At 44.8% G+C, this 25,560-nt stretch overlaps 1 protein-coding gene and 1 long non-coding RNA gene across 3 annotated transcripts in view; both read left to right on the forward strand.

Annotated features, from left to right (window-relative positions):
• The window catches only part of SYNPR (synaptoporin), a 98,679-nt gene that overhangs the window by 37,711 nt on the left and 35,408 nt on the right, over positions 1–25,560 (forward strand). The window contains exon 1 of one of the 2 annotated variants that reach the window (XM_015641245.3): positions 19,610–19,724. The exons of the other annotated variant lie outside the window; for it this stretch is intronic. Within the exon in view, the coding sequence (XP_015496731.1) occupies positions 19,701–19,724 (24 nt within the window). The 5' untranslated portion in view covers positions 19,610–19,700. Of the gene's footprint in view, positions 1–19,609; positions 19,725–25,560 lie in introns of those variants that run through there. 2 annotated transcript variants of the gene reach the window in all.
• LOC117245050 lies at positions 9,525–14,840 on the forward strand. Its single transcript, XR_004499210.1, has 3 exons — positions 9,525–9,582; positions 10,594–10,666; positions 11,649–14,840. It is a non-coding gene; the product is annotated as an uncharacterized LOC117245050 (long non-coding RNA).

The following is a 25,560-nucleotide window of genomic DNA, read 5'->3' on the forward strand; positions in this document are numbered from 1 at the left end:
GCAGCACCTACCTTCTTCCATATGGAGAAGGAAATTACCTGGACAGGAAAAAAAGCCAAGTCCTGCATCACTGCAGACAAGAATGCAGCACCTGTACCTATTTCAGAGTTTTTCCTGCATTTGTATACTGAACAGTCCTGGTTTCTCACTCTCTCTCCTCCCCTTTTCTTAAGTGGCACAGGTCATTTCTGAGAGGGAATAGAGGGCATTGAGGTGGAACCTTGGGCAGACCCCATTTCCCCTGTGGAAGATGCTCTTGGGTGAGTGCTTAGTGCTGTGCCATGACTGTAGTATTTCTCTTCAGGTTCCTGCACATTGCTGTGATAGTGCAGAGCAGCATGAGGCATCCGTGTGACATTTATGAGAGGAGACAAATTCCTCTTGACCTGGAGTGATGCATTTCACAGACACGGAGGAGTGTTTTCTTGATTAGGTACACTTAATTTTCTTGTATGGATTTGCACTGTCAGGGCATTTCTACCAGCCTTCCTTTGATAGGGAAAATGTGTTCATGATGCTGGACTGCCACTGAGAAATCTGGGCTCAGTTCTTGGCTGGGTCACAGACTTTATGAGATGCTGGCAAGCAGTTCCTTCTTGTGCCTTGGCTGTGAATGAGAAGATCTTTTGTTCTTCTATTGGGAGCTCAAGGCTCTTCCTTTTAATAATGAACTAGCCTCAATGCTATGATGTAAATAAGGCTTTCTTTTGCATATTTCTGTGCAGTAGTTTGATGCCTTAAGGAACCTGTAAATGAAGCAACACACACTTTCAAGATAATATTTGTATAGGAAGTAATATAAAGGTTGATCTTTATTGGAGGCCTCCAGGGACAGATACGGAAAATATCCAGAAAAGCTCACTCACACAGGGTGAATACAGTTTCTATAAATTTAGCAAATTAGCATAATTGACAAGAATTCCCAATTAGAAGCACAGGTGATGAGGTAATTCCCCCTTCTGGTTCAACCCTTTTCTGGAGCCCCCACCTTGGTAATGGCTGTACTTTGTTCATGAAGAAATGTCTCGAAGACCTGTTCTCAACCTTGGTATCCAGGGAGAACCAAGATAGGATAGGGGCCCTTGGAATGTGTTTTGTCTTTCTGCCTAAGGAAAGAGCATGAAAAACTACTGGGAAAAGTATCCAGTAGTACCATAATATGCCACAAATATACGTGTAAAGAATACAGAGAATATATAAAAGAAAAAGGCAAAAATCATTACAGTATGAGTTTGATCCATCAGTTCCAGTTGTCTCCAGATTTTTTGTTCTTTTTTCCTATGGGCAACATTATCCTTTCTCACATTTTCATTCTCCTTTGTCTAACAGTGATGAAGAAGAGATACACATGTTGATAAAGTACTTTAAGGGTAAGATGGGGTGAAGAGTTTATCTGTTGCAAGTCTCCTCTCTTGTAATCCTGAAAGGTTAGTTGGAGCACTAAAAGGACTCTCTCTGAATGATATTGGGTGGAGTGTTCAGCTCATAAATATTTGTGTTTCATTACCATATCAATGAAAATCTGGAAGGCTGTTATACCCTGTTGGTTCTGTCCTCACTGACTGTAAAATTTTAATTGGTTTTACTTCTGGTGCTTGTAAACCCAAATGTAATGTTGAGTTCCAGGGGAGATGAAATCCCTTCCAAAATTTTGGAAGTAATCGTTTAAATAGAGGCATGTTTTTTTGTGATTAATTTTTTTCAAGACAAACTGTGTTCTGCTCTTTGCAGGGGAAAAGCCTTCCACTGCCTTTATCCATATCCTTAATTCAGCCAATGTGTTTACAAGGATTGAGCATTAAAATCAAAGCACCATCAGGACTCAGCTGTAACTTTGCCTACAATGACAAGATTGCTAAATAACTGTTGTGTTATTTGTGCTGTAAGCTCTGTGAACGTGGCAGACTTTGCTCTTTTTTTTTTAATTCCACCTGCTCCAAAATATGTGTCCTAGCTGACACATCCACCCTGACCTTCCTGTAGGAAGCTAATGCTGGCCCTATCCCCACAAACCCCAAACTGGGACCAGAGACAATGAGAATGGGGAGAACAAGGTGGATCTGCAGAAGGGGCAACTGATGAACAAAAAAATGCTCTGGAGGAGACTGTTGCTCACCACAGGGTCAGCATCATCTAATCTTTCAGTGCTGTTGTTATTTCAGAAATCATGTGCCTTATGAATAAAGGTCCATTTTCCCCATCACCTCCCAGCACTTAATGCATGTAAAATTGTGGGCAGAGTCCAACTTCCATCTGATTTCTATGCAATTGCTTTTAGTCATTAATCAGTGTTGATACCCTGAAAGCTGAGTGAAAGCAATCATTTTAGCACCCTTCAGTATCACTGTCTACAGAGCCTTGTTTAAGCCTGTCTTAAACATCATCTGCATCAGAGACCCCAAGCTGGATCCTTTTCCTCCCTGCCATGGGAGGGAACACTGGCTGCATCCAGGTCCTGGGAGAGACAGCTTTTATGGGCATGGGAACCATCACATGAAATGGCACCTGCACATCTCCACAGGATCCTCCTGGTTGGCCAGCTTTCCAAAATTTCATATTAGTGTTCATTAGTGGGGGCAGCCCTGCCCATGGCAGAGGCCTTGGAACTGGATGATCCTTAAGGTCCCTGCCAACCCAAACCAGTCTGTGATTCATTCTGTGATTCTATAAATGTCATGTTTAATATGGTAATATGTATAGTCAAATACTATACACACAGAGAGATTTGTCCTTTAAATTGTTTTGAAGACTCTTGTTTACTATTGATTTGTGCCAGCCTTGCTCTTATTTTAAATCCATCCAGGCCTTGGTGTTCTTTGACTTTGATGCTTCATACTCCTCAGATAGCAATTTATGTGTTTCATTTATAACCTCATGACAGGCCTTGTGTTTCGCAGTAATAAAAAGGGTGTTTTACACTTAAAATGATTAAATTGTCAGCTTCTGAGCACACACTGAAAAATTGTCTATGTCAATTGTCTATTTATGATTTTCATGAGAATTTTTATGTGCAAGTCAGATGTTTTGTTGCACAATCACATCTGAGTTGTTGTAAATTAATCCAGGCAGATTTGACAGGTATGTTTGTGATAAAGAATTACTAAAATATGCTAAAAACCTGAAGGGTGGCTGAAACTCAGATTTGGTCATTGACATTAAAAGGATGTGATTTTGCAATGCTGCTTAAACCTTCTTTGGCTTAATTTCATTTTATGCAAGGGTGTTAGCATTTTGTGTTTTCCATGGTAGGGAATTAGTCCTGTTACATGCTTTATATGTCTTCTGACTTTTTACTCGTATGTATGTACTGTTTATCACTTTCATTTTTCATAAGCTTTATTTTTTTTCTGATTGATCTGTACTTCAGAATCAGCATCTATGAAAGAATGAAGTATTGTTTTCTTCAGGCTGGTCATGAGACTTTGCAGCAGATGCAGCACTTGCAGATGAAGTGTAAATTCAGTGAGCCCAGCACAGTGCTCCAACACCAGTGTACAAGATAGCCAAAGTAGAGGATGGTCATGTAACTAAAGAAAAAAATACTTCTAATATTAGTATACTACTATCATTTGTAACTGTTTGAAGAATAGGAACAGTATCCATCTTAGTTCTCTGCCCAGTTGTATTTAAAGACAATAACTGCATGCTAAATTGTTAAGTAGACAGAGTGAAGATATTTTATCTGCAAATCTAAGTGTTGCTCAGGTTTCACACAACCCCAGAGTTGCTCTGCACAGCCTCTTGGAGAGGCTACCCAGGAAAGGAGAAAGGAATGGGCTGAAGAAGAACCCAGCCACACCTGGGGTGCACTTGGATTTGTGAGCATGGACATAATCACCAAGCCCAGCATTCCTGGGGTCTGTGCAGGTGAGCTCAGGTCAACCCAAGTGAAAATTTAAGAGGCCATCATCAATTACAGCTGCAGAATCACATATAGCCATTGCTTTTAAGGGAGGGAGAGGGAGGGACCAGCAGTTTTGACTGAATAGCTGGTGCAGGTGTGAGCTGAGCAGGTGATGTGCTCAGGTAAGCCAGACCTGCTTGGTCCTTGCTGTTGCTTTCTCTATAATTCCTGTGCAGAGATCTATGGGGCAGGACTGAAAACATGCACAAGGTAAGTCAGTGGAAAGGGGATCAAGTGATTTTAGGCTTACTAAATTGTCTGTGTAGCCATTGGAAAGAGATAGGCTGCTCCTTAAGGTAAGGGATGAGGTTGATGCTGAGAAAATACCTGGAGGCATCTGATTTCATGTAAACATCCTTTGGGGAAGGTGCAGGAACAGATTCACAAATTCCCTGGAATGGGACTCTGCAGGAAGGGGAGTTTTGAGGAAGGGTGTTGGTGTTGGTGAGGACAGGGTGCTTCACAGACTGGAAGTAAAAAGTCTACTGCAAAGTGGCCAGATTGTGTGTGAGGCTACAGCAAACTGGGAGAGCTGAGTGATGGGCAGGTGAGGTAATCCTTCCTGTCTTGCTCTGTGCTAGTTAGACTCTGGGAAGCCATCACTTTTTGGGCTTCATCCTAAGAAAAAAAAAAGAAAGAGATAATTGGGAAAATGGAGTCAAGAAAAAGACACTAAAAATGAATTGAGAGTAGAGGCTGTGGGGAGAAAACTTGTGGGGAGAAAATAGGCTTCAGGCTATTTACTGTGAGGGGTAAAAAAAGAGGTAACTGGGAGGAGGTGAGATCATCTTTGAGCTCTCCTGGGCTGCTGCAGAGAGGAGAGGAAGGGAATGGGCAGTTCTCTTGTATGTGCTGGTTGGCAGGAAAAGATAAGCTATTAAGGGATAAACAATTTTAAGAGGCAGATGGAGAAACACTGGGGTAGATTTGCCCCGGGAAGTTGTGAGGTTGCAGTCACTGGGAGTCAGAAGTTAGATAAACATCTGCCAGAAAAGATAGAGCTGCCTGGCCTCAGCTCTGAGGGTCCTTTCAGCCCTCTTTGCAATGATGACTTTGAAATCAAATTCTGCACAAAAATAAGACAACACATTGCCTTTCCTCTGCAGAGAAGATGCAGGGTGTGCCCAGGAGGAAGAGATGTGGAATAAAGTGGTTGTGGCAAGGGACTAAATGTGACTGAGACCTGAAACCAGTATTATTTCCTTCCTTCTCTTTAAATATTAATAGACTTTTTTTCCACGCTGTTAAGATAGCCAACATTATTCTAAGCTGTTGCCTAAGCCATTAATCCACTGTGCTCTGAATTATATTTTGCAGGTACTTTCCTTCCCCTGTCCAGAGATTTTGTTATGAAGTACCCTCACTGGCAGCACAGCTGGGATATGATGCAGTGTGGTACTTCATGAACAAGTTCCTTAGACCCTGAAAGGAGCAGTGACTTCCTGGGGCAAGACTCCTTTGCTTCCTTACTCAACAATAAACAGGCTTGCAGGATGACTGATCTTGATAATAATAAAGGAAAGCACAATGTGTGCACAGGGGAAATAATAAGAAAAGGACTTACGAGTGGTTTGGAGTGGGATTCTTGGGGCTATAATCCTCATCCAAGGATGCTCTCAGTACCAGGACACTGGAAAAGTCTGTTGTAGTTAGCAAGTGTATACCATCCAAAAACCTTTGCATGTAACATAGTGTCAATTTTGGGAGTTACAGTCCCTCCCCTGCCTCCTGAGCCAAGTGCAGTGAGCTGAGCTCCAGGAGATGTAGTGATGGCTGTTGGAGGTGCTCTCTGGAATGGAAATCCTGTGGTTCATGGGGTAGATGTGCATTCAGGCAGTTCTGTTTGCCCACCTACAGGGGTTCTCTTGGCCTCTGGTCATCTGCTCAGAACAAAAGCTAAAATCCTGAAGATTTCACCTGCTTGGAAGCAATTGCCATCTGTTGAGATGCTTAGCAGCAAGCCTGGGTGTCAAGCCTTAGCAGCAGCATGTCAATGTGGTCCATAATTTCTGGTCTCTGTGATCAAAGCTTCCTGATGAATTAAGCCTTTTCATCCACATCAGTGATGGGAGAACAGGCTTTGTTACCCACTCCTGCTGGCAAGGGACCTGTGTTGGTTGTATTGCCCTGTGTGCCCTGGAGTGCAGAGAGCCAGGGCAGGCCCAGGCTGCTGCTGCCTTGGCAAGAGGCTGTCACTCACCTCCAGCTCTTCAGTCTCAGTAAAGACAGAGTAGGGAACTGCAGGCTCTCTGTTGGCTTGTTAATGCCTGTGCTTGTCATTCTGAGTAGAAATATATGTGGTGGCTTTAGTGTATTAAAGGCTTTTGGTGTTGGACAGGACTGTGGAGAATTCAGAAGCAGCCCAGAAGTTGTGGATTTTCCCCCTTGTCTCAGATATGCTGAGAGTAAATAGCTCTGCCCTCTAGTGCCATTTGCCAGACCTGGTAAAGCTGAACAGTGATCCAGGGAACATGGAGCATCCCTTGGAGCACACTGACCTGTGCTGGTCCAGGCTGCTTGGGGCATTCCCATGAGCAGCTGGAACCAGGAAAGGAGAATTTTAGCCCCACACCAGGCAGGAAAGCATGGCATGTATTGGCACTCCTGCTGCACAGCATCCCCATGTTCACTTCTGTGTTCTCCCTCAAACAACCCCGCTTAGCCTCATATTTGGTTTCCCATTATGTTTGTTATGCCTCTGGGAGACATGCAGAAGAGCTAAATAATTTCAGCAGCTTTGCTCTTTCAGCCCCATAAATAATGAATTCATCAGGGTGAGAAAACACATGCCCAGACACAAACACATGCAGAGCCCTGCAGAGGAAAGGGAGTAAAGACAGAAGCTTGAGATCTAAATGCAGAGCCCTGTGGCAGTCAATGGGAGCTGCTTTTTGGAGTGAGATAGTGTCAGGGGGTGGGTATGGAGTTAATTGCCTTAAGAAGAGGCTAAAAACAATTAGAAGTGCAAGTGAGTGCTGGCTGAGATTTGAAGTGGTAAGGTGCTACCTGCTTGGCTTTTGGACAGGGCCATTAGTTCGAAGGAGATATTTGTTCTATCATCTGTAAGCCCTGTCTTCAAGCATCAGATGAAATAATTTGGTTGTGGCTGGCACCCTGCAACATGACAAGGGGTACAAATGCATTGTGAACCAGCTGGACAGCCTCAGCTTGATGGGGCAGGATAGTGGGGTTTCAAAGAATCTGCATTTCTAGAAGTTTTGTAGAAGTAAATAAAAAAATAAATGGAACTTCCCAAGTCCCACACTTCCCCTGCTGAGAGTACTGGCAGAGATGGTGTATGTGCAACTAGACACCAGGGAATCCACCCATCCCTCCTCCTCTGCTGGGCTTGTTGTGAACTTCTCAGGCTTGCAAGAGCTCTTTCCTTGCTGATGCTTTGAGTGCTCTTTCCAGGAGAGATAATGTGCAGTGGGAGGTGTGAGCCTGGCTGGTGTGGGGAGCACAGCAGCCCAAAAATCAGATGTCTGCAATCCTGGGCTTCACCAGTGTGGTAAATGAAATACAAGAGATTCACCTGGGGGGCCTTAGCAATGTTATGCTGGCTGGAGATCTTTGTGTTAACTGTTAAGTTATTTTCTGGAAAAATTGCAAAGAGAAATACACTGGTTTGCAGTTAGTCTTTCAAACATGAGTACTCCTGGACAGCCAGGGGAGCACATGGGCAGCTCTTAAGTTTAGCGAATGCTGAAACTTCAGTTCTCTGATCCATCTTAGCTTGATTTGCACTGATAAGAACTAGGGCATTTTCATAAGAGTTGGTCCTCTACCTATAGCCATATCTAAAAGGTTTTACAGGTCAGCTGCCAAGATTAGGTTATCTTTTGTGAAATTAAAAATTTGTTTGGGGAAGTCTGGACAATTCCATTTGGAGGCACTTTACTGCTCAGCAGGTGACGAGGAGCGAAAAAATTTGTGTGCACAGCCTGAAGATACTGAATTTCTGATCTTAACTGGTGCTTAGAGTTTTTACCTTGGCATCAAAACTGTAACTCCTTGACTATTGCATAAATAACCTTCCAATATGCATGCACTGATTAATTTTCTTCCCCTTGATGCTCAGGCCATCTCTGACAACTCATACAACCTCTCTTGACCTGCTGTATTAGTCTCCTTGATCTCTGAAGCAAGCGACTTCTACAGTATTGTGCTGAGCTCCTTCCTTCTCCCCACAGATTTTGAACATCATTAACTTCTCTTACCCACTTTGACTGGGGATAAACACTGTGTCACTGTGGGTTCTGTGACCCAGCTGGCTGGGCTGAACAGAGGCCTCTTGGTGCTTTCAGATGTCCACCCTAGAGCTGACAAATTAAAGTGAGGGTGAAGGGAAAAGAAGCATTAGTAATTCCTGAGTTCAGGAGAAGTTCAGCCAGAGCTTCCCCCAGTAACTGCCAGTTTCCTTCTCATCCCCCTTTATATATTTAGTTGTAATGATGAAAGTTCATGTATGAATGCAATTACCAGATAATTTTGCGGATCATCATTCCTAGGAGTGCTACAATCATTACAGGCTGAAATAATGTAAGTGGAAACATAATAGCAAAGAGAGAGAGGAGTGAGCAAAAAAGAAAATAAGTTTTTAGCTGAATTTTGGAAGGAAACAGAGCTAATGAGTTTGAGCTCATCCAGATGGCAACAGCAGGCATTACTTTCCCTAACAAGAGGTGATGCACGTCTGGAAAATAAAAGTGAATTTAAAAGTTGCCTGATTAGTGATATGGGGGTGGAAGGGGCTAGGAGTAGACTGAAACAACTAAGGTATTGTGGATTTGCATGTACTTCATTTTATTCAGAGTGGCTGATACTAGGCAGTTCATAAAAGCAGGCTGCTATATCTGTGTAATCCCTAGCTGTATTTATTTTTAAAATAATACTTGGGCTGAGCAGTTTTGTTCCTGTTGCTGCAACAGAGTGGCCAGGGAAGGAGAACAGAGGTGGCAGCAGTAGGTTTGCCCCAGCCTGGAGATCAGCACCATGATGTGCCAGGCTTCTGGACCACTGGTGTGCTCAATGTTCCATGCCCTTCTGGAATACAATCCACAGCATCAAACCAGAGGCATGTGCATTTTATGGGGCTCAGTTTTCCTCCTCCCTGTCCTGTCAAACCCAGAGCACAGAGTCCCTTGGAGCGTCCGCAGCCTTTTGCAGCTCCTTTGCCTTTTTTTTTTTTGTTTCTTTTTTTGTGAATCCTGGTTGAGCAGGCTGACAGAGCCAGGAGCTGTATAATTAGTGGGAGCAGGTCCCTGTGTTTGCAGTGGGCAGTTGTTAGCAAGGCAGTTCCAGGCTGAGCTCACCAGGCTCTGCCCTCACGCTGTGCCAGACGGAGCTGTCGGTGAAAATGGGCACAGGTGGGCTGCTTAGCGAGATGGAAAATAATTAGGAGAGCATTAGTTTTAGGTTGAAATAAATGGATTGTCCAGCTGTAGCTGCTGTAGAGAGGAAGCTGAATGTTAATTAGATGCCACCAGTAATTATGGTGATTATGTATTTTTTGAGTGGCTGTTGGGAATAGTTCATTTCACTTCCACAGGGTAATGTGAATGACATTTCTAATCGGTTTAAGGAAGTGGAAAGGTACTTTTTTTTATTTGCTTTTTGTTCCTCTTTAAACAATGACAATTGCAGTAAAACAAAGCTACTGGAGGATGCAAAAAAATGTAAGTTGTTTGATGTAACTGCTCAGAAAAAATGATTGTTTATTGAAGTAAGAGAAAACACTTTGTGTTTGCTGCAAGAAATACTTCCTACTTTTCTACAGAGAAAAATTAGACCCTGACAGAGATGGGACTTAAATCTGTTTTTCCATCTCATGGTGCATTTTCTTAACTGTGAGACAAGCAGACCTCTTGAAAACAACTCTGAATTTATTTTGCTGGCTTTGAGGCCTGTTTGATGCTTCTCTCTCCTTCTTGCACAGATTAAGGTGATGCCATAAAATTAATTGAAACAGTGATTTTGTAAGAGACTATTATTTATATTACTTGCCAAGGGCCAATTTTAATATTTAGATCAGAAAACTAATTTGACAGGCTTGTCCATGCATGGGGCCTCTCTGAAACAGTTGCTCCATACATATTTATGTAGGCATTGTGATAAATCAAGTGCCCACATGCGAATCTGTTCAGCAGTATCTGTTGTGCTGTATATTCAATTTTTCTTTCAGTTTTTTCTTTCAGTTGTAGATCAAGCCTCTCGCTTATACCCACTAGTTAAGATGTGAACACATTAACATGCCACCCACTGTGTCTGATAACCTAACTAACACCTGTGATCTCAGACAGCCTCAGCTCAAATTCACTCTTAGCATTATTTGTCAAGATTATTTGTAGAACAGATTTGCATAAATTGCCAACAAGCATGTACTGAGCACCCAGACTTTTGTGGACTGATTTACTGGAAATGACTGGTGTGGGAGAATGTTGTTTTCCATGTACACCAAGCACTGCTCCTGAGGAGGGATTTTCGTTTCAAGAAATAATAACAAATACTTGAATCTTACACACACGAAATGTGCAAAAGCCCAAGGACAGTGAGCTGCTTTGCACAGAAGGCCTCTGCTGGTTGGACAAAGACAGTCTTCTGTGATCCACAGGGAAGGTCAACCTAAAGCACTTGTGTGGCTGCCTCACGTGAAACTTAAAACATGCACCATTCGCCTTCGTTCACAGGGGAAATACTATACCTCAGCCCCTGACCTTCCTGAAGCTGAAGTTTGAAAGAGCCTTGCTGATGGTGATTCAGGTAAGACATTGCCTGGTGTTTGCATTGGCCATGTTACTTTCTTTTGGGGGCATGAATGATTTTTCTGAGCCTTAGGACAATACCAGATACCCTGATGACATGCCGTAGTCAGCGTATCTCAGACAGAACTGAAGATGTCCCCAGCACAGCATCCTGCACTTTCATTTTTGGGGAAATCAGTTGGAGAGCCTTTTACCTTTTACCACATGGCTCAACCCTTGCTTTCCTTCAGCTTTGTTGTCCTTGTGGAGTTTCTTTAGTGGTCCCTGGTTGTGTTACAAGGAAACAGCTACTTCTTTGTGTGTGACTGGAAGTCCATTACAGAGCATGAGATGGGCACATACAGACATCTCCTCTGCCCTGTACCCTGGCACAGGGGCAGGTCTGTGGCATGGTGTGCGCTTCTCAGAAGCAGCTGTGTTTTGTTTGATAACAGATGCAGTTAGGTAGGGGGGAAGGATTTGCACATCCCATGGAGCTGGAGCAGTGGGTGGGTTAATTGCTGGAGCAGCAGGGTGCCCCACATCTGGGAACAAGCCTTGGGCTTACAGCTGGCTCAAAACTTTTGGTAGGTTGGATGCATCTGGGAGCATGTGATTTGCCAAGGGGAAGGCTCCTGTCTCCACTGCAAACACAACAGCCTGTGCTTTCCTTAATTACTCCCATCTAAGAAAGCTGATGGCTTCTTTGATTGAACTATGTTTAATGAAAAATAGGTAGCAAGATGAATGCATTGTTCTTGCATCTAAAATCCACAGGTAATTAGAACTTATGGAAGCAGTAATGTACTTCCTTTTCATTTCTCCCTGACCAGTGAGTCAATTGAAATACATTTTCATCCTTTCATCCACAGTACATTAATTTGGGGGATACAGGGACCCTGCACACATTTTCTTGCATGCTTGGGCCGCTGTGCAAATGGGAAAATTAGGCTGCCCTTGATTTACCCACTACTTACACAACCTGTGCTCTCCTCTTCCAGATTCATCCTGAAGGATCTACTGCTGTTTGATGGGAATTCATCAAAACACACTGTGTCACTTCACGAGGAGCATAGGACAGCATGGGACTCTAGTTTCTCCTCTTCTTTGAGGATGAAGAGTTGGAAATTCTAAATGGACACACCACAAGCAGTATAGTCAAGAGGAAGATTAGGAGTTTTGGCAGGTTTTGAATCTTTGAAGAATCAGACCACAAGGATGGTGATCTTGATATTAAGGCCTGTGTTTATAAGAGTGATTGCTTTGCCATGTTCTCCTTGAGGGACCTGGCTGAGCATCCAGAAAGGGCACATATGTTATCACCTCCACTGAGGCAGGCTGGCTCATGCTACCAGATGTGTTTTGTTGCTTTGAGCTCCTCTGTGTGCTGTGCATTACCAGCACTTGTAGGAACAATAGGAGATTTTGCTGCTTGTTGCATCCTCAGTTTTCCTTGTTGTCCTTTACTCTCCTCCTGTACTTGGACACAGGAATAGTTCTCAGTGAGGCTGTGGGCTCTGCTTGCTGGCAGGGAGGTGGCAGCTCATTGACAGTGCCACCACCAGGGTGACTTTGGCCATAACACAGTTTCTCTGTGTCTTTGCAGCTTTCTGAGTAAGGAGGTCTGTCAGCCTGAGGGTTCATTTGCACAAACACCATGGGTGGGAAATCTAACACTATGTTGGGCCATGTTTATTTTAAGTCTCAGGGCTGCTGAGTGCTCTGTCAGCCAAGGCAGTCCCCCAAGCCATGGGAGCACCAGAGCTCTCTGGCACTGGGTCCCCCCCAGCACAGGCACCTTCCTCTGGGACACCACTTTGGGAAATCTGTTGTTTCCCATCTTTTCCTTGCCAGCTCTCAGCAGTTTCTGTGCGTGCCCACCAGAGAGCAACCCCAGCACAGGGTTGTTGTCTCCAGAGAGATAGATTGTAGGGCTGAGTGTGAGGTCAAATCATCTTTCTTCACCCTTTCCAGCCCTATCACCTCATCCCAAACCTGAGCTGAGCAGTGAGTTCAGGCCCTCTGTGTCCTGGGCAAGAGGAGTGTCCCACAGGGAAGGAAGGACATGCTGGAGGAGAGAGGCAGGAGACCCGGGCAAACCCAGTGCCATCTCTGGGAAAGGACCATGCCATGAATTAGCAAGGGACATCTATCCAGGATGTACAGGAAACAAGGATTCAGACAGAGCTGAACTATTTGGATGGCCAAAAATCTGGTGGTTTTTGCAGTTTCCTGTAAGTGCATAGACAAATTGTACTCATCTTGGAGAAGCACAGTCATTTAGTATTGAAAAGACCTTTAGGATCCTGGGGCCCAACAGACATCTCAGTGGGTATCTTTGATGCTTGAACAGGTAGCTGGGTATCTTGGTGGGGTTTTCTGTGTGAGACTCTGTCCCAGTGTTTGGGGAAGGAACAAAGCCACGTTTTTCATGTCTCCTCAGGCTTTGTGAGGTCATCTCAGCCTCTGGGCTGGCAAGAAGTCCCAGGGTAGGCAGCTGGGCTTGGAGGTGGGGTTCAACTGTGCAACATCAAATATCTTATTTGAGCTGCCTGGGTCAGGAGGGAGGGGTGGGTAAGGTTGGCCTTTCCTGGGATAGACACAGTGCAAGGGACTGAATCTCCTGCAGGAAGGACCTGTCCCTCCCCTCTGCCTCCTCTGAGCCATAGGAGCAGCATTCACAGGCCAGTGGTGGTGCCAAGATCTGTGGCACTGCTGAGCTGCAGCCCCAGTGCCTGTAGAAATGGGCTTTGAGAGAAAGCTGAGGGAAGAAACAACTGCTTGCTATTTTTATCCTTGCACCAGCCCCCGGGGATTTCGATTGACAGGATTAGTTATGAAGCCAATATTATGAGTTTAACTATGAGTGAAATAACACAACTTCTGTGGGAAGCAGAGTAAAAGAGGCAATTATACAGTAGTTTAATAACAGCGCACTGCTGGCTGGGTAGCTGAAAACTTACAGTTGACAGTAATTAGATTTTTCCATTCTTCCTGTTAAATAGCTATAAAAATTACAACAGAAAATAATCTGATTCTCTTTTATTTCATGCTGTTTACATCATCCAGTCGGTATCCATTTGGCCTTCTGATTGTTCTTTATATGGTTTTAGTATCTGGTATTTAAGACATGCAGAAATGGGACAGTGTTAAAATGCAGAAAGCACTAGGAATGAGGGAAAGGCAGTAACACTCTTCTGAGCATGAGGAATCCAGGGGATGCTTGAATGGACAGTGAGAGCTTTCCAAATTGACTAACTCTGAATAACAGTTGGGTTTCTAACCGCAGGAGTTATTCCAAATAATTTAAAATTACAGTAAAAAAATGAGATGTTAGGAATGAAATCCCCATTTACCTGTCTGTTACTGTAATGTGCCAGGTGTAGATAAGCAGGAGGGATGGAGGGAGGTGCTGTGGCACATCAGTCTGCACTGGTTGCTTGCTGCCTTCATCTCCCTGCTGGGATGGGAGTCCATGCTGTGATGTGATTCTGGGCTTTACTCCCACCTTGGGCTCCGTGCTGGGATGGGAGTGTGACTGGTGGGGGTGTTTGTTATCTGGCAAAGAGCTGGACTTGGACAAAAATCAGTGAGGTCCCTCAGATCTGCAGGGCATCTTCTCTTCCCAGTCTTTGCTGCTCTTCCATACCCTGCAGTGCTGGGATTTGTGCCCCGTGGTGCTGGGTCTGTACAGGCATCTCATGTCCCTGTTGTTCATATCCCAAGTGATGCTTCTTTGTCTGCTGCCCTCCTTTCAAGCACTGTCCTTTTTTTTTCCCCTCGGTGTCTAGACAGCAGTAAGTTTTCTCTTATGGCATAAGAATGTGAATTACTTTAGAAATATACAGTTGTTAAACTTGCAGGGTGAAACTTAATGAGCCAACAAATGTGTGTCATTTGGCTGCTTATGATCATAGCTTGAAAGTGCAGCACAGCACAAAGGGAAGAACTCTCAAGTTTGCTCTCACCATTGAAAGCTCAGGATGGGATATTTGCTTGGAGATTAAAAGTACTCTTCCTTTTACTCTCCTTTTCCTTGTAATGTAAAAGATCCAGGTATGGTAAATGGTATCCTGGTTGTGATGTTGTGCAGGGAATTTAATGTGAGGTGGTGTTTGTAGCTCTGGTGCCTGGTGGGATCTCTGACACACAATAAATACATTCTGTGGCAGCACACCCAACCTCAAAGCACAGCATGTCTCTGATTTGATTGCTTTTACTCTGTCATGGCAGGAGCATCACAATTAAACTTCACACGGGTGTTTCACTCTGGAGGTGCCCAGAGCTGATAGCAGGCCAAAGGCCACCTCCAGGTTTGCCTCTACCCTGTTTGGTTCCACTAGTCAAAGAAATGCGCCGAGCTTTTGGCAGATGCAAGTGCTCCAGATGGTACTGGGAAAAGTGCAAATGAAAGATTTGATTTTGGCCCTTCCTCACTCCAGTAAAATCATGCTCATCTCTCTGGTAGAGCCTTTTTTTTTTTTTAGGGCCTTTTAAAAACTTACCTCTCTTTTTTTTTTTTTTTTTTTTTTTTTCCTACCCCTACCTCTGAGCCTGTGAGTTGCAGCTCATCCCTGTGTCACTGGCAGTTGTTCTGCTGGTTGTTGCAGTCTGCCATTCTTAGTGGGTACCTCCCAGCATGTTTTTCTGGTGCTAGTCTTTAAAAGGTGGATCTAATCCATTAAGCACAGTGTCTGACTTTCTGCATTGCCAGGTGTGAGCTAGGTGGGCAAGGTACTGAGTAGTGCCTGGGGTCTTGACACTGTGTACTGGTGAAGTGCAAACTTTAGTGTGTGCTGAAACAAATATTCCCTCATGTTCTGGGTTCCTAATGGCCCATGTGAAGGACAGGGGCAGCTCAAAACAGCTGGTGCTGCTCTTGGGCTGCGTCTGCTACCTCCATAGACAGCATCATTCTTCTGCAAAGCTCTGGTGGAAGAGCAAGAGGCTGGAAGGAGTCACCTTCTGGGGCTGCTCCAACCCGTGGGCCACTACCTGGACCTAATTTTGGCTTGGGGGGATGAGGGAGAGGAGAGCTGTCATCTCCCCCCTCAGTTCCATCTGGAATGGCATGTGTGCTCCCAGGCGTGTGCTGTGCTCACACAGTGCCCAAGTCACCACCCTGTATTAGCTTATTCCAGCACATGTCCTTGTTACAAAATTAGATCCATTTTGCAAATTGCTGCTGCACTAGTAATTGAATTGAAGAGGTATTTTTGTTAGTTTTCTTTCTCTTCTTCCCCCCCACCTTTTTTTTTAACTGGAGTAAATCAGGAATAAGTCAACAGAATCAAGCCCTTAGTGCTTTCAGCAACATGCTCATTTAAATTGGATGCAAGAGGGTGTCTGTGTTTACATTTGGCCTGCCAAGAATCTCTGTTTCAGAAACTGGCTTACATAATATGTCAAAATTGGTTTACTCATTAGCATTGCAAACTGCGTGAAACAAGCCGCAGATTGATAAACTCGCAGCAATATTTGCATCCGGATCTGAGTGGCACAGGGGGAGGGGAAGTTCATTAGGAAACGTTCCATTTCCACAAGAAAAACAAATGGTTTCCAGTTACAGATCTCAGACTTCGTTAATTTTCTGTCTTCCTAAATTTAAATAAAGATTGAGAGGGAAATGTGAAAATCTCTGTTGGCAAACAGGCAGCCTGTCTTAATATTCCCTGTACTGGTGGGTTGTTTACAGCAGTGGCTGCAGGTAGGCTGATTATCCTCTCCCAGCTGGAGCTCCAGCCCCTCTGCCAGGCTTCAGCCTTCTTGGACACCACTGCTGCCTTGATTGATGCTTTCTCTGCAGCACAGGTGGGATGGACACTTTAATATTATTAATTAATTAACTTTTCCAAATGTGGATTGGTCACTGATGCAGTTGCATGGTCCAAAGGGCCTTTGGTGGTGCTGTCTGTTCCTGGCTTTACCTGGGCAGAGTGAGGGTGCAGTCCAGCCCTGGGCAGAGCTGAAGATCCTGATGTGGTTTAGTGGTGGACTTGGCAGTGCTCCGTTAAGTGGGACTCAGTGATCTGAGGGGTGTTTTCCAGCTTCTGTAATTCTGAGCTGACCTCATGCAGATGCCTCCCCCGAGTCCTGCAGTATCTGCTGCCTGTCCTGTTCCTGGTGTCACTGCATCCCTTTCAGCAACACTGGCCATGAACCTTGCACAAAGTTGATGCAAATCTGCTATATGTATACTGCTTTTCAATAGTACCTAAATTAGTTTGGGGCTTAAATCCCAAGAAGTTTTTTAGTTTGCTTTGAAACTCCCAACTCAAAAATCAGAAGTAAAAAGCTGTGATACAGCACAGAGACATGGCATAGCAGTGCTGGTGTTGGCAGTAGTTCTTCTCGTGTTTGGTGATGCTGAGTGCCCCATCAAGTATTTCAGATGAATTTTTGGAAACTACTCTAATAAACCTGGAGAAAGGACCGTGCTGCAGGGTCTGCTGCAGCCTGACAAGTGTTTTGCCTTGTCAGCAAACACCAGCACATTTGCCTTTCAGTAGTGTTAGAACTGACCTACAGCATTTGTGGTGTGTAACCAGTTAGGGGAAAAAAGCAGTCCTTGGTTTCTGTATCCTGTGGAGTTGTGTTACTGTGTTGTTTGGAGGAGGTTTGTTACAGGACAGGTCCTCATCTGCCACAACCCACTGTGCTCTGGCTAAATGCTCTGCTCATCCCACACAGGTGCACACATGTTTTGAGGGCTGAGACATGGCAGCTCTCAGCTCACCGAAACTCTTTTAATGTATGTTTTTCAAAGTTTTCAGAAGACTTTAGTAAGCAGTTGTTAGCTGTGGGAAGGGATTTTTCTCAGTGGAAAATGAAATGAGAGGTGTTTGCATTTCACTCTCACACCTTGCAGCAAGAGGCTGGTCACCATGAGATACAGCGCATTTGAGTGCCAGCTGGAGAACTGAATGCAGTGAAGAAGGCCAGGAGCAGTGAGATGCATCAGCTGGGGAGCTGAGGCAAGCTGAGTATCCTCCTGCCATCCTCCACCAATGTGCACCCACAGGCTGGAGAAGAGCTCCCAGGGCTGCGGGAGAGCCAGCATCACTCTTTGTGCTGATGCAGTGGGTGGTAAGTTTTGTGTGGTCCTTGGTCACCTTTGACCACGTGGAGTATGAATGTGACTGCAGAGTGCAGCTCCTGCCTGCATTTATAAGGCATCTAAGGGCTGCTCACAATTCAAGGGGGGAGCAAATGCTGCCCAGCTCTGCAGACCAAAGTCACTGTGGTGTTTAATCTTTGTGGCTGGAGCTCAGGAGGTGTGCAGGTAGCTGGTGAACGTTTTTGTGTATGTTAAAATGCACCACGCAGCAGAGCAGTGCTTCAGCCTGAAGAACTCTCTGAGCATCACAGCATCTCCTCATTACAGCATCCACCAGTATCAGGCTGTATCTGCTGGAAACACAGGGCCACATCGACAGCAGTGACATCTGTCAGCCTGGCTGTGCAGCTCCTGCTTGTGGGAGAGGGGCCTGGAGTACTGTGCTCATAAAGGGTTGTCAGAGCATCCTCTGTGCCTGGATTGTGCCAGAAGTGCCAGCCCCCAACAGATAATACAACTGTATTACCAGATGAATTCAGCCTCCTTGCTTTTGTCTTCAGTATTTTCCTGTGAATTCCAGTACTTACTGTAAATCCCAAGCCATTGGGGAAAAGCAATTGTGCTCCAATTTTGTAGTGCAGAGAACTGTTGTCACCTCACAGCTGTATCTGTATACCAGCATGTAACTTCTGTCTCCTAATAAAAGGGAAATTTGCTTTATGTAACATGTATTTGTAAATGTTTGATGCTGTGGGTGAAAAAAGAGGGTAAAACAGTGATCAGCTCAGCACTGATCAATAAACAGCACAGTATGGTTTAGTCTTTGTTACACTGAGTGGTGTTGGGGCACAGGTAAGTGCAGAGCAGACACCTTTCCAAAAGGGATCCACAGATCCATTCCTGCTCTTAATGTACTGATGTCCTGGATGCAGATTGTGGGACTGGCCTGAAACCCCTCTTGTGGGGAAGTTTGCTGTGACAGGGTGTGGGGTTTGTGTGTAGCTGCTGGGGGGAGCAAATGTGGCACCTTCCCAAAAAGTGGTGTTTGGCTGCCACTGATGTGTCCAGCTCACAAACAGGTGCCTGAGCTTGTCCTCTGATACATCCTTCTCCCCCCAACACACATGTGGCACAGCAAAGATGTTGTTTGCGTGGATTAATAGCACAAAAATTCTCCCTCTTGGTGCAGGGCAATCCATGGGTTTCCCACTGGTTTTCTCTGATACACAAAAAGGGACAAAAGCTCAGATTTCAGGAGGATGCTTTGGAGATCTGTGCAAGCACAGGGTGAGCTCAGCACATTGAAGGTATGGGAGACTTGGGAAGTCTTTTCCCCTTTCTGGATGGGCTCGTTGCTGCAGCTGCAGGGCAGCTGTCCGAGGTGCAGTGAAAGGCATCTCAAAATGTTACAGAGTCCAAACAGCCCCCAAGCCCCACAATGAGGAAGGAAGCCTCCAGTGACATTTTGGAGGATGTTCAAGCTTTTTTCAACTTCAGCCCAAAATTGTGAGCTGATTCTTTTCTATGGGGCACACAGGAGGACCAAAGCAATGCTGCATTAGCAGTGGGTGGGAAGGGGCTGCATCTCCCAGCCCACCATGGTGGTACCTGCACCACAGCAAAGCAATCAGCCCCTCGCCGAGGGGAAACGCTTTCTCCACTCAGGCTCTGTGTAGTCAGTGTCTAATAATATGAGCATTTTGCCATCCCTCTGCAAACAAGTCTGAGGCTGCTGCCTGATTGGTATATCATCTCACTTTCTCTCAGCATTGATTTTCTTGCTCTCCTTATTTGCTTCATAAAAAGCGAGGCAAGGAGCTGATGCTCGCTTGCTCCCTCTCCCTCCCTCCCTCCCTCTCTCTCTCTCTCTCTCTCTCTCTCTCTCTCTCTCTCTCTCTCTCTCCTGTGAGAAGCTTTTGGGAGCCTTTATTTTTAGTATGAGACAAACCTTGCTTTATTTCAGGAGACGCAAGTTGGATTATAAATCCTTTTGTAAATGTGTATGGTGATATTTGCTCCGGTAAGTTATATGCATCTCTATTTATTTGTGTAACTGTACTGGCTGGGGGAGAAGTGGGGTTTTTCAGGAATCGTGAAGCCCACAAAATTGTGTTTAGGCTTGGTTTCTTTGTAGTCTCATGCTGAGTCAAACTGTTCTGTGATTTTTAGATATGCTGAAATATTTTCAGTTTGTATTTGTCTTTGCAGAGAGGGATGCCTGCTTTGAAAACTTGTTTTGCACTTCATTTTACTGCAGAAACGTGGTCAATGATGATTAAAGGGAAAAGGAATTCTTATTTATTGTGTTCCTTCTGGCATTTTAAATCAGAGGTGCCTCCAAAATAATGCTGCAATATTCAATAGAAAAATAAATCAGAGCTATTTAATATTGATCAAGCTGAAGTATGAAATCTGAATGCCCATTACCTTAGATCAATCTAAAGTATGACAGCTTGGCAGCAACATGCTCCTCATCAAAATATGTTAATGAAATAAAGAAAATCTTTAATTAAGAAAATAGTTTACTTTTCAGAGTGTAACACCATTAGTACAGGTCAATAGACTGTTGCTCTGAATTTCTGCTCCCTGCCTTTGCTTTTACAGCTCAGCAGCCTCATTTCTCAGCCCTCTTGGTTAACTTGGAGACCTCCTTGTTACCTGTGAATAACAGCGAGGTGCAGTTATTTCTCTCTTGCCATCATAGCTCCTGGTGAGCTTTCCAGGCAGCACAAGTCAGAGACTGTAATAATAGGCTGAGGAAAACAAGATGTATAGCTTTAATACTTTCAGACTACCTAACACCTGAGTTTGCAGCATTATATTAACTAATTTATTGACACTTTAATTCTCTCATACTTGAACTGTATCCATGAGTCAATAGCTTTGGTGCTCCAGAAGTCTTTAAGAACTCCAGCTGTAGCACAAGTTGGAGCTGCTATGATAACATGTTTGAGTATGTATCTGCTCAGAAAATCAACAGATTAAACCTAGAATAGTCTGCTACTCTCATGATACCAGGGTATGCTAATAGATATATGAAGTGTACTTTAAAAAGATGTTAGAAGGCTGTAACTGAGTTTACTGAACCGACAGGAGAAGGTAAGGATGTTGTGTAAGCCAAAGCTAAACTCTTCTAAAATCTGGGAGAAATTTCAGATTGCCAATAACTGCTTAGTCATTTTAAGCTGCTTTTGGACAGCTTTAATTGCTCATTCCCCCTCCTTCCCTCCTTTTTTTATTTTTTAATGTAATAGTTCGTGTGCCTTCTCACCTGCTTGAAGAGCAGCTGATGGGAATATTTGGTGGTGTGACCCTCAGAGTGGCTCATGGGCTTTGCTGGGTCTGTGCCCTGGCTGGGCTGAGCTGATGCTGGTGCACAGCCAGGGCATTCCACAGGCGAGCCCATGTGCTTTGTTCCTGAAAATGTAGTTAATAGGCACTCAGTTCAGAGGCTTTCTGGTGCTTTTGTGATTGCTGCTTCATAAGGACCATATATATTTATGCAGCTGCATAGCTTGAATGTGTGTGCTTGGCACAGGAAACATAGTACATAAAATGTGCCGTGTGCCACCATGTTAGAGAACAAGGTGCATAACAATAATTGTCTTTTTCATGGTCCTTTAGCTCCTCAGGTGTGGAGGGTATGGGTGTCTGAGCAATGCACATCTCACACACTTTATAACCATAATGCTGCTTGCCTGAGAACTGTGTTGAGCATTTCTAACTTTGCTCAGCCCGGGTGTTTGGCTCAGTGCAGTCCTTGAGGTGAGCAGGGTGATGGTCAGAGAACGTCTTTGGGTGACCCAGGAGGGGAGGGGATGGAAAAGCACAGGTCCTGCTCCTACCATGCAAAACTAAAGGCCTGGTTTTCCTGTGCCACGTAAGTCATCATAGCAGAGGTGCCAGACTGCCCTGAAGCCAGGTTGTGGTTTATTAAGGAAGGCAGTTTATCTCATCCTAATAGCTTTGAAGTGGGAAAAGTGGCATGAAATGGCTGGTTTGACTGCAGGCAGGGGCAAGTCTCCTCCCTGTCCCTGAGGGCAGGTTGCCAACAGCCAAGGGGCTTAAGGCACAAAGAGAAAATGTGGTTAAGTATATTGCTGCAAGACTTTCTCTTGGCAGAGGAGCTTTTGGCTGAGCAGAAATGATCCCATCAGCCCTACGTCTCTACAGGGTATGGCTGACAAACCTGGGGACAGGTGAGCTTGCCCTGCTCATCATGTCATACATACAGAATTCTTCAGTGTTTGTGAGGTTTGTCTCTGTCCTTTTGCCCATCCTCATGCTGTAATGTGTGGTGATCCTTCATCTTCAGCTACTTGGTGATAGCAGGTCTGGGGGTGGCTGTACCACCAGTTTCAGCTCTCAGACCTTGTGATGGTCATTCTGCAAGATGACTTCAGGCTGATGTGCAAACTAGGCTTGGTGCAGCTGCAGGGACAGGTTCACAGCATGGTGCTTTGCAAGCCTTGGGAACGAAAATTTCTGATCTGTGCCAGTGGGATGGAGGCATCGCTGTCCCCTGCTAGGAGGTGCATCAGGGTTTGAAAGGGGTTTGAAACATTATTATTGGGTGTTTGGATCCCAGGAGCTTCATTTTCTTTGAGACCTGTCTTCCTGGCTGCTCCTCTAGCAGCTCAAACAATTCTTAGAGAAATTCCATAAACCCTTTAAAAAATTGATTTCTTATATATCCATCTCCTTCTGAATGTCCAATACTCTTTTTTAGCCAAGTCCTTGTAAGACATAATGAGTGCTTTCCTCACCTCTGTTGATCCTGTTCAGATTCAATAGAAACTCTACAGGGGGAAAGGTATTTGTATTGATATTGGGTAGCAGCTGCCTATCAGTGCTGGTGATGGCAAGTGGCACTTTATTCTTCATGTTACTCTTGATTAAGAGTTCCTGTAGAATTATATGACCATTTTTTTCCAGGGAATTTTTCTGTGAACATAGGATGGTAGATGACAGCCTAACCTGGAGTTTGGTTTTTCCTGATTTTGCTTGTGGGCTCTCTTTCCCTCAGCAAGCTGAGTACAAGTAATTTCAAACATTGTGGATTTGACTCATTTGTGCATGGTGGGTTTGACACTCAGCTCATCTGGTCTGAGCAGAACTGGGGTCTCTGGGTCCCTCTTGAGCTTGAGGTACTCAGCTGAGATGTGGGATGCAGGCATTTGAGAGCTGTGCCATGGATTGGGAGCAGGGAAGGTCCACATTTCCATTCAGTGATCCCTGCTCCTTCATCCAGAGCCAGTGCAGGCAGCCTGATGTGAGATGAAGAGATGAAGCTGCACCTGCCAGTGCTGCAGCTGTGTGTCCCTGCACGGAAGGCAGGCTTGCTGGGGAGCCCAGGGGCATGTGGTGACACAGTGCCAACCCTGAAGAAGCTGGAAGTGCCCATGGGTGTGTCTGGGCTGTAGCTGAGGTTGGGGCTGGGAACACACCCCCCTGTAGAACCATGGAGCTTGCTCAGCCTTTATTTCCTTCAGTGTCCAGTGCAGATGGAGGGTCTGGCTCTGCCTGTCCTTAGTTTGCAGATGTGACCAAAAAACTGCAAAGAGCCGTTTCACCTGCAGTGAAACTCTTTGGTAAATGATTTCTGGATCTAGAGACGTGACAGTACTGTGAAACTCTTCAGCAGTCCTCTCCTGTCATGTGCCACCTCTTATTTTGGAGGAGAGGAAAAAAAAAAAAAAGGAAGGAAAGAAGAGAAAATGAGAAAGATGTGCTAGGCTGTCTGTAGAGACAGAGGAAGAGACAGGTGATCAGCATGGGGTATCTGCAGTGCTGTACCTTTCCTCTCCTCTCTTTTTCAAACCGCTGTGTGTGTGTGTCAGGGCTGTCTGTCCATCTGTCCCTCAGGCTGGGTGGGTGGGAGAGCCCTGTGCCACCTGAACAGCCGTGCAGAGGCTCATCTGTCACTGAAGCTCCCCAGCACCATGGCAAAGCAAATATGCTGCAGCAGGCTGTAAAGCTGTAAACATATGGGCACTAACAACAGATTAAGTGAGTGATTTAGTCTAAGGGGCTTGGTAGATTACCATAAAATGTATCTTAATTAGAAAAGCAATCAAAGTTGCTCAGAGTCAATGAGGATGAAACATCTCTGTTGGCAACAATGAGCGTTGTGTCCCCCGCACCAGGGGATGTGGATGGCGATGGATGCAGCTCATCCCCGCTTTGGGGGGGTTTCCTGGGGTTTACTCAATCCAGCCCTGAGTGCAGGCTGCCTTCATGCTGGATTATCTGTTCTTTGAGATGAGACCATCCTGTGAGCTGCTCAGAATGAGTCTGATGGTGGACTCGGGTTCCTTTAAAAGCATTAACAAACCAGAAACTGCTGAAGGCAAAGGAAGAGAGCATTTGCACATTTTCCTTAAAACTCTGTACCAGTACCCAAAGATACATCTAAGTGTTTGCCGTGTATAGTACAGCTAGTCCCAGATAAAGGATTGGGGCTTCTAAGTGCTACCATAACACAAATAATTAATAAGTCTATCTCCCTCACTGTGTCCTTATCTTTTCAGTGAGCATGGCCATAATTAGCTTTCGCCTGATTCTAAGTTTATAGCATGTTCAATTGCTTTTTCCATTCTGATTGTATTTTCTCTGCTTCCTTATTTTAGTGGTCCTGGCTTTATTCCACAGGCCAGAGTCTATAGATTAAAAAAAAGCTGGATGTTCATCTCCAGCAGTGCAGATGTAAAGATTGCAACAGCCAAACACATATAGATGCATTATTGGTTTTGTACAAGTGTCTGTTTCTTTTCCGGGGTCTGAGAGGATTTGAAGTACATTGGGAAGTGGCACAGAAGATTTGCAGCAGCTGGTGGCAGCTGAGAGAAAGAGAAAGATGACTGGCAGTCTCAGAATTAAGTATTTTGAACCATGAAAGAAATGGAGAACATCCAAGCAAGTTTTTTGAAAAGTTTTTTCTCTTTGTATTTGGAAGCAGGTATGGGTACAGATTTCAGGGATCGTGAATTAAGGGGTGTGAATAAAAAAGAGACAGGCAAGAGGTGTGGAGCAGCACAGGAAGGGGGAGGATGTAGGGGAGCAGGACAGTTTATAACCTGTCCAGATGAAGTGTTTCAGAGCTGGTGAGATAAGAACAGTGTTGTTAGCATTTCCTAAATATGTTGTGTTTAGGTGTTGCTTTTTATGATTTAAGTGTGGGAAGGAGAGCAATACCATCTCTGGGGACAGAGTATGAGAGGAGTGGCAGAAAAGAAGAGGAGAGGGAGGTTTTAATTTTAAAAATGTTTCTTGTTCAAAATGTTCCCTGTGAATTCCCAGAGCTCAGCAAAGCAAATGCTCATTTATAGCCCATCATCTTAATTATTAAAAAATAAATTATTTTTACCATGTGGGCTGATATTTAGCCAGGAGCAAATTCTTCTTCCAGCCTTTTGCACAGAGGTGGGTGTTGAGGTCAAAGCCAGTTCCAGTGGATTTTTCCGTCCAAAACTGGTTTGAGATGAGGCAATGGGCCCCATGTTTGGAGACAGAGCCAGGGCAGGCGTGTGGGACAGCAGGTGACAGGCAGCAGATGACACCAGATAGTTACACTGGAACCTAGGGAGCTGAGAGGAAGCTACTAATGGCCTCTGATGAGCATGGACGTGATAATAATGAGGTTAATGCCCTTTCATTCACCCAGAAACATCTTCAGGAATGTATAATCCCTGCTAGTCAATGGGCAATCATTAGGTCATAAATAATACAGTGTGATTGAAGGACAAGAGCCTTTCCTGTAATATTCATTTTCCATCAGTGCTGACCCAGGGAGGGTTTGGTTGGACCCCCTCACTGTGGCACATTGCAGGGACCCAGCTGTTAGAGCATTTTCTGGC

The sequence above is a fragment of the Parus major genome, chromosome 12 (assembly GCF_001522545.3).
Source record: "Parus major isolate Abel chromosome 12, Parus_major1.1, whole genome shotgun sequence".
Taxonomy (NCBI): domain Eukaryota; kingdom Metazoa; phylum Chordata; class Aves; order Passeriformes; family Paridae; genus Parus; species Parus major.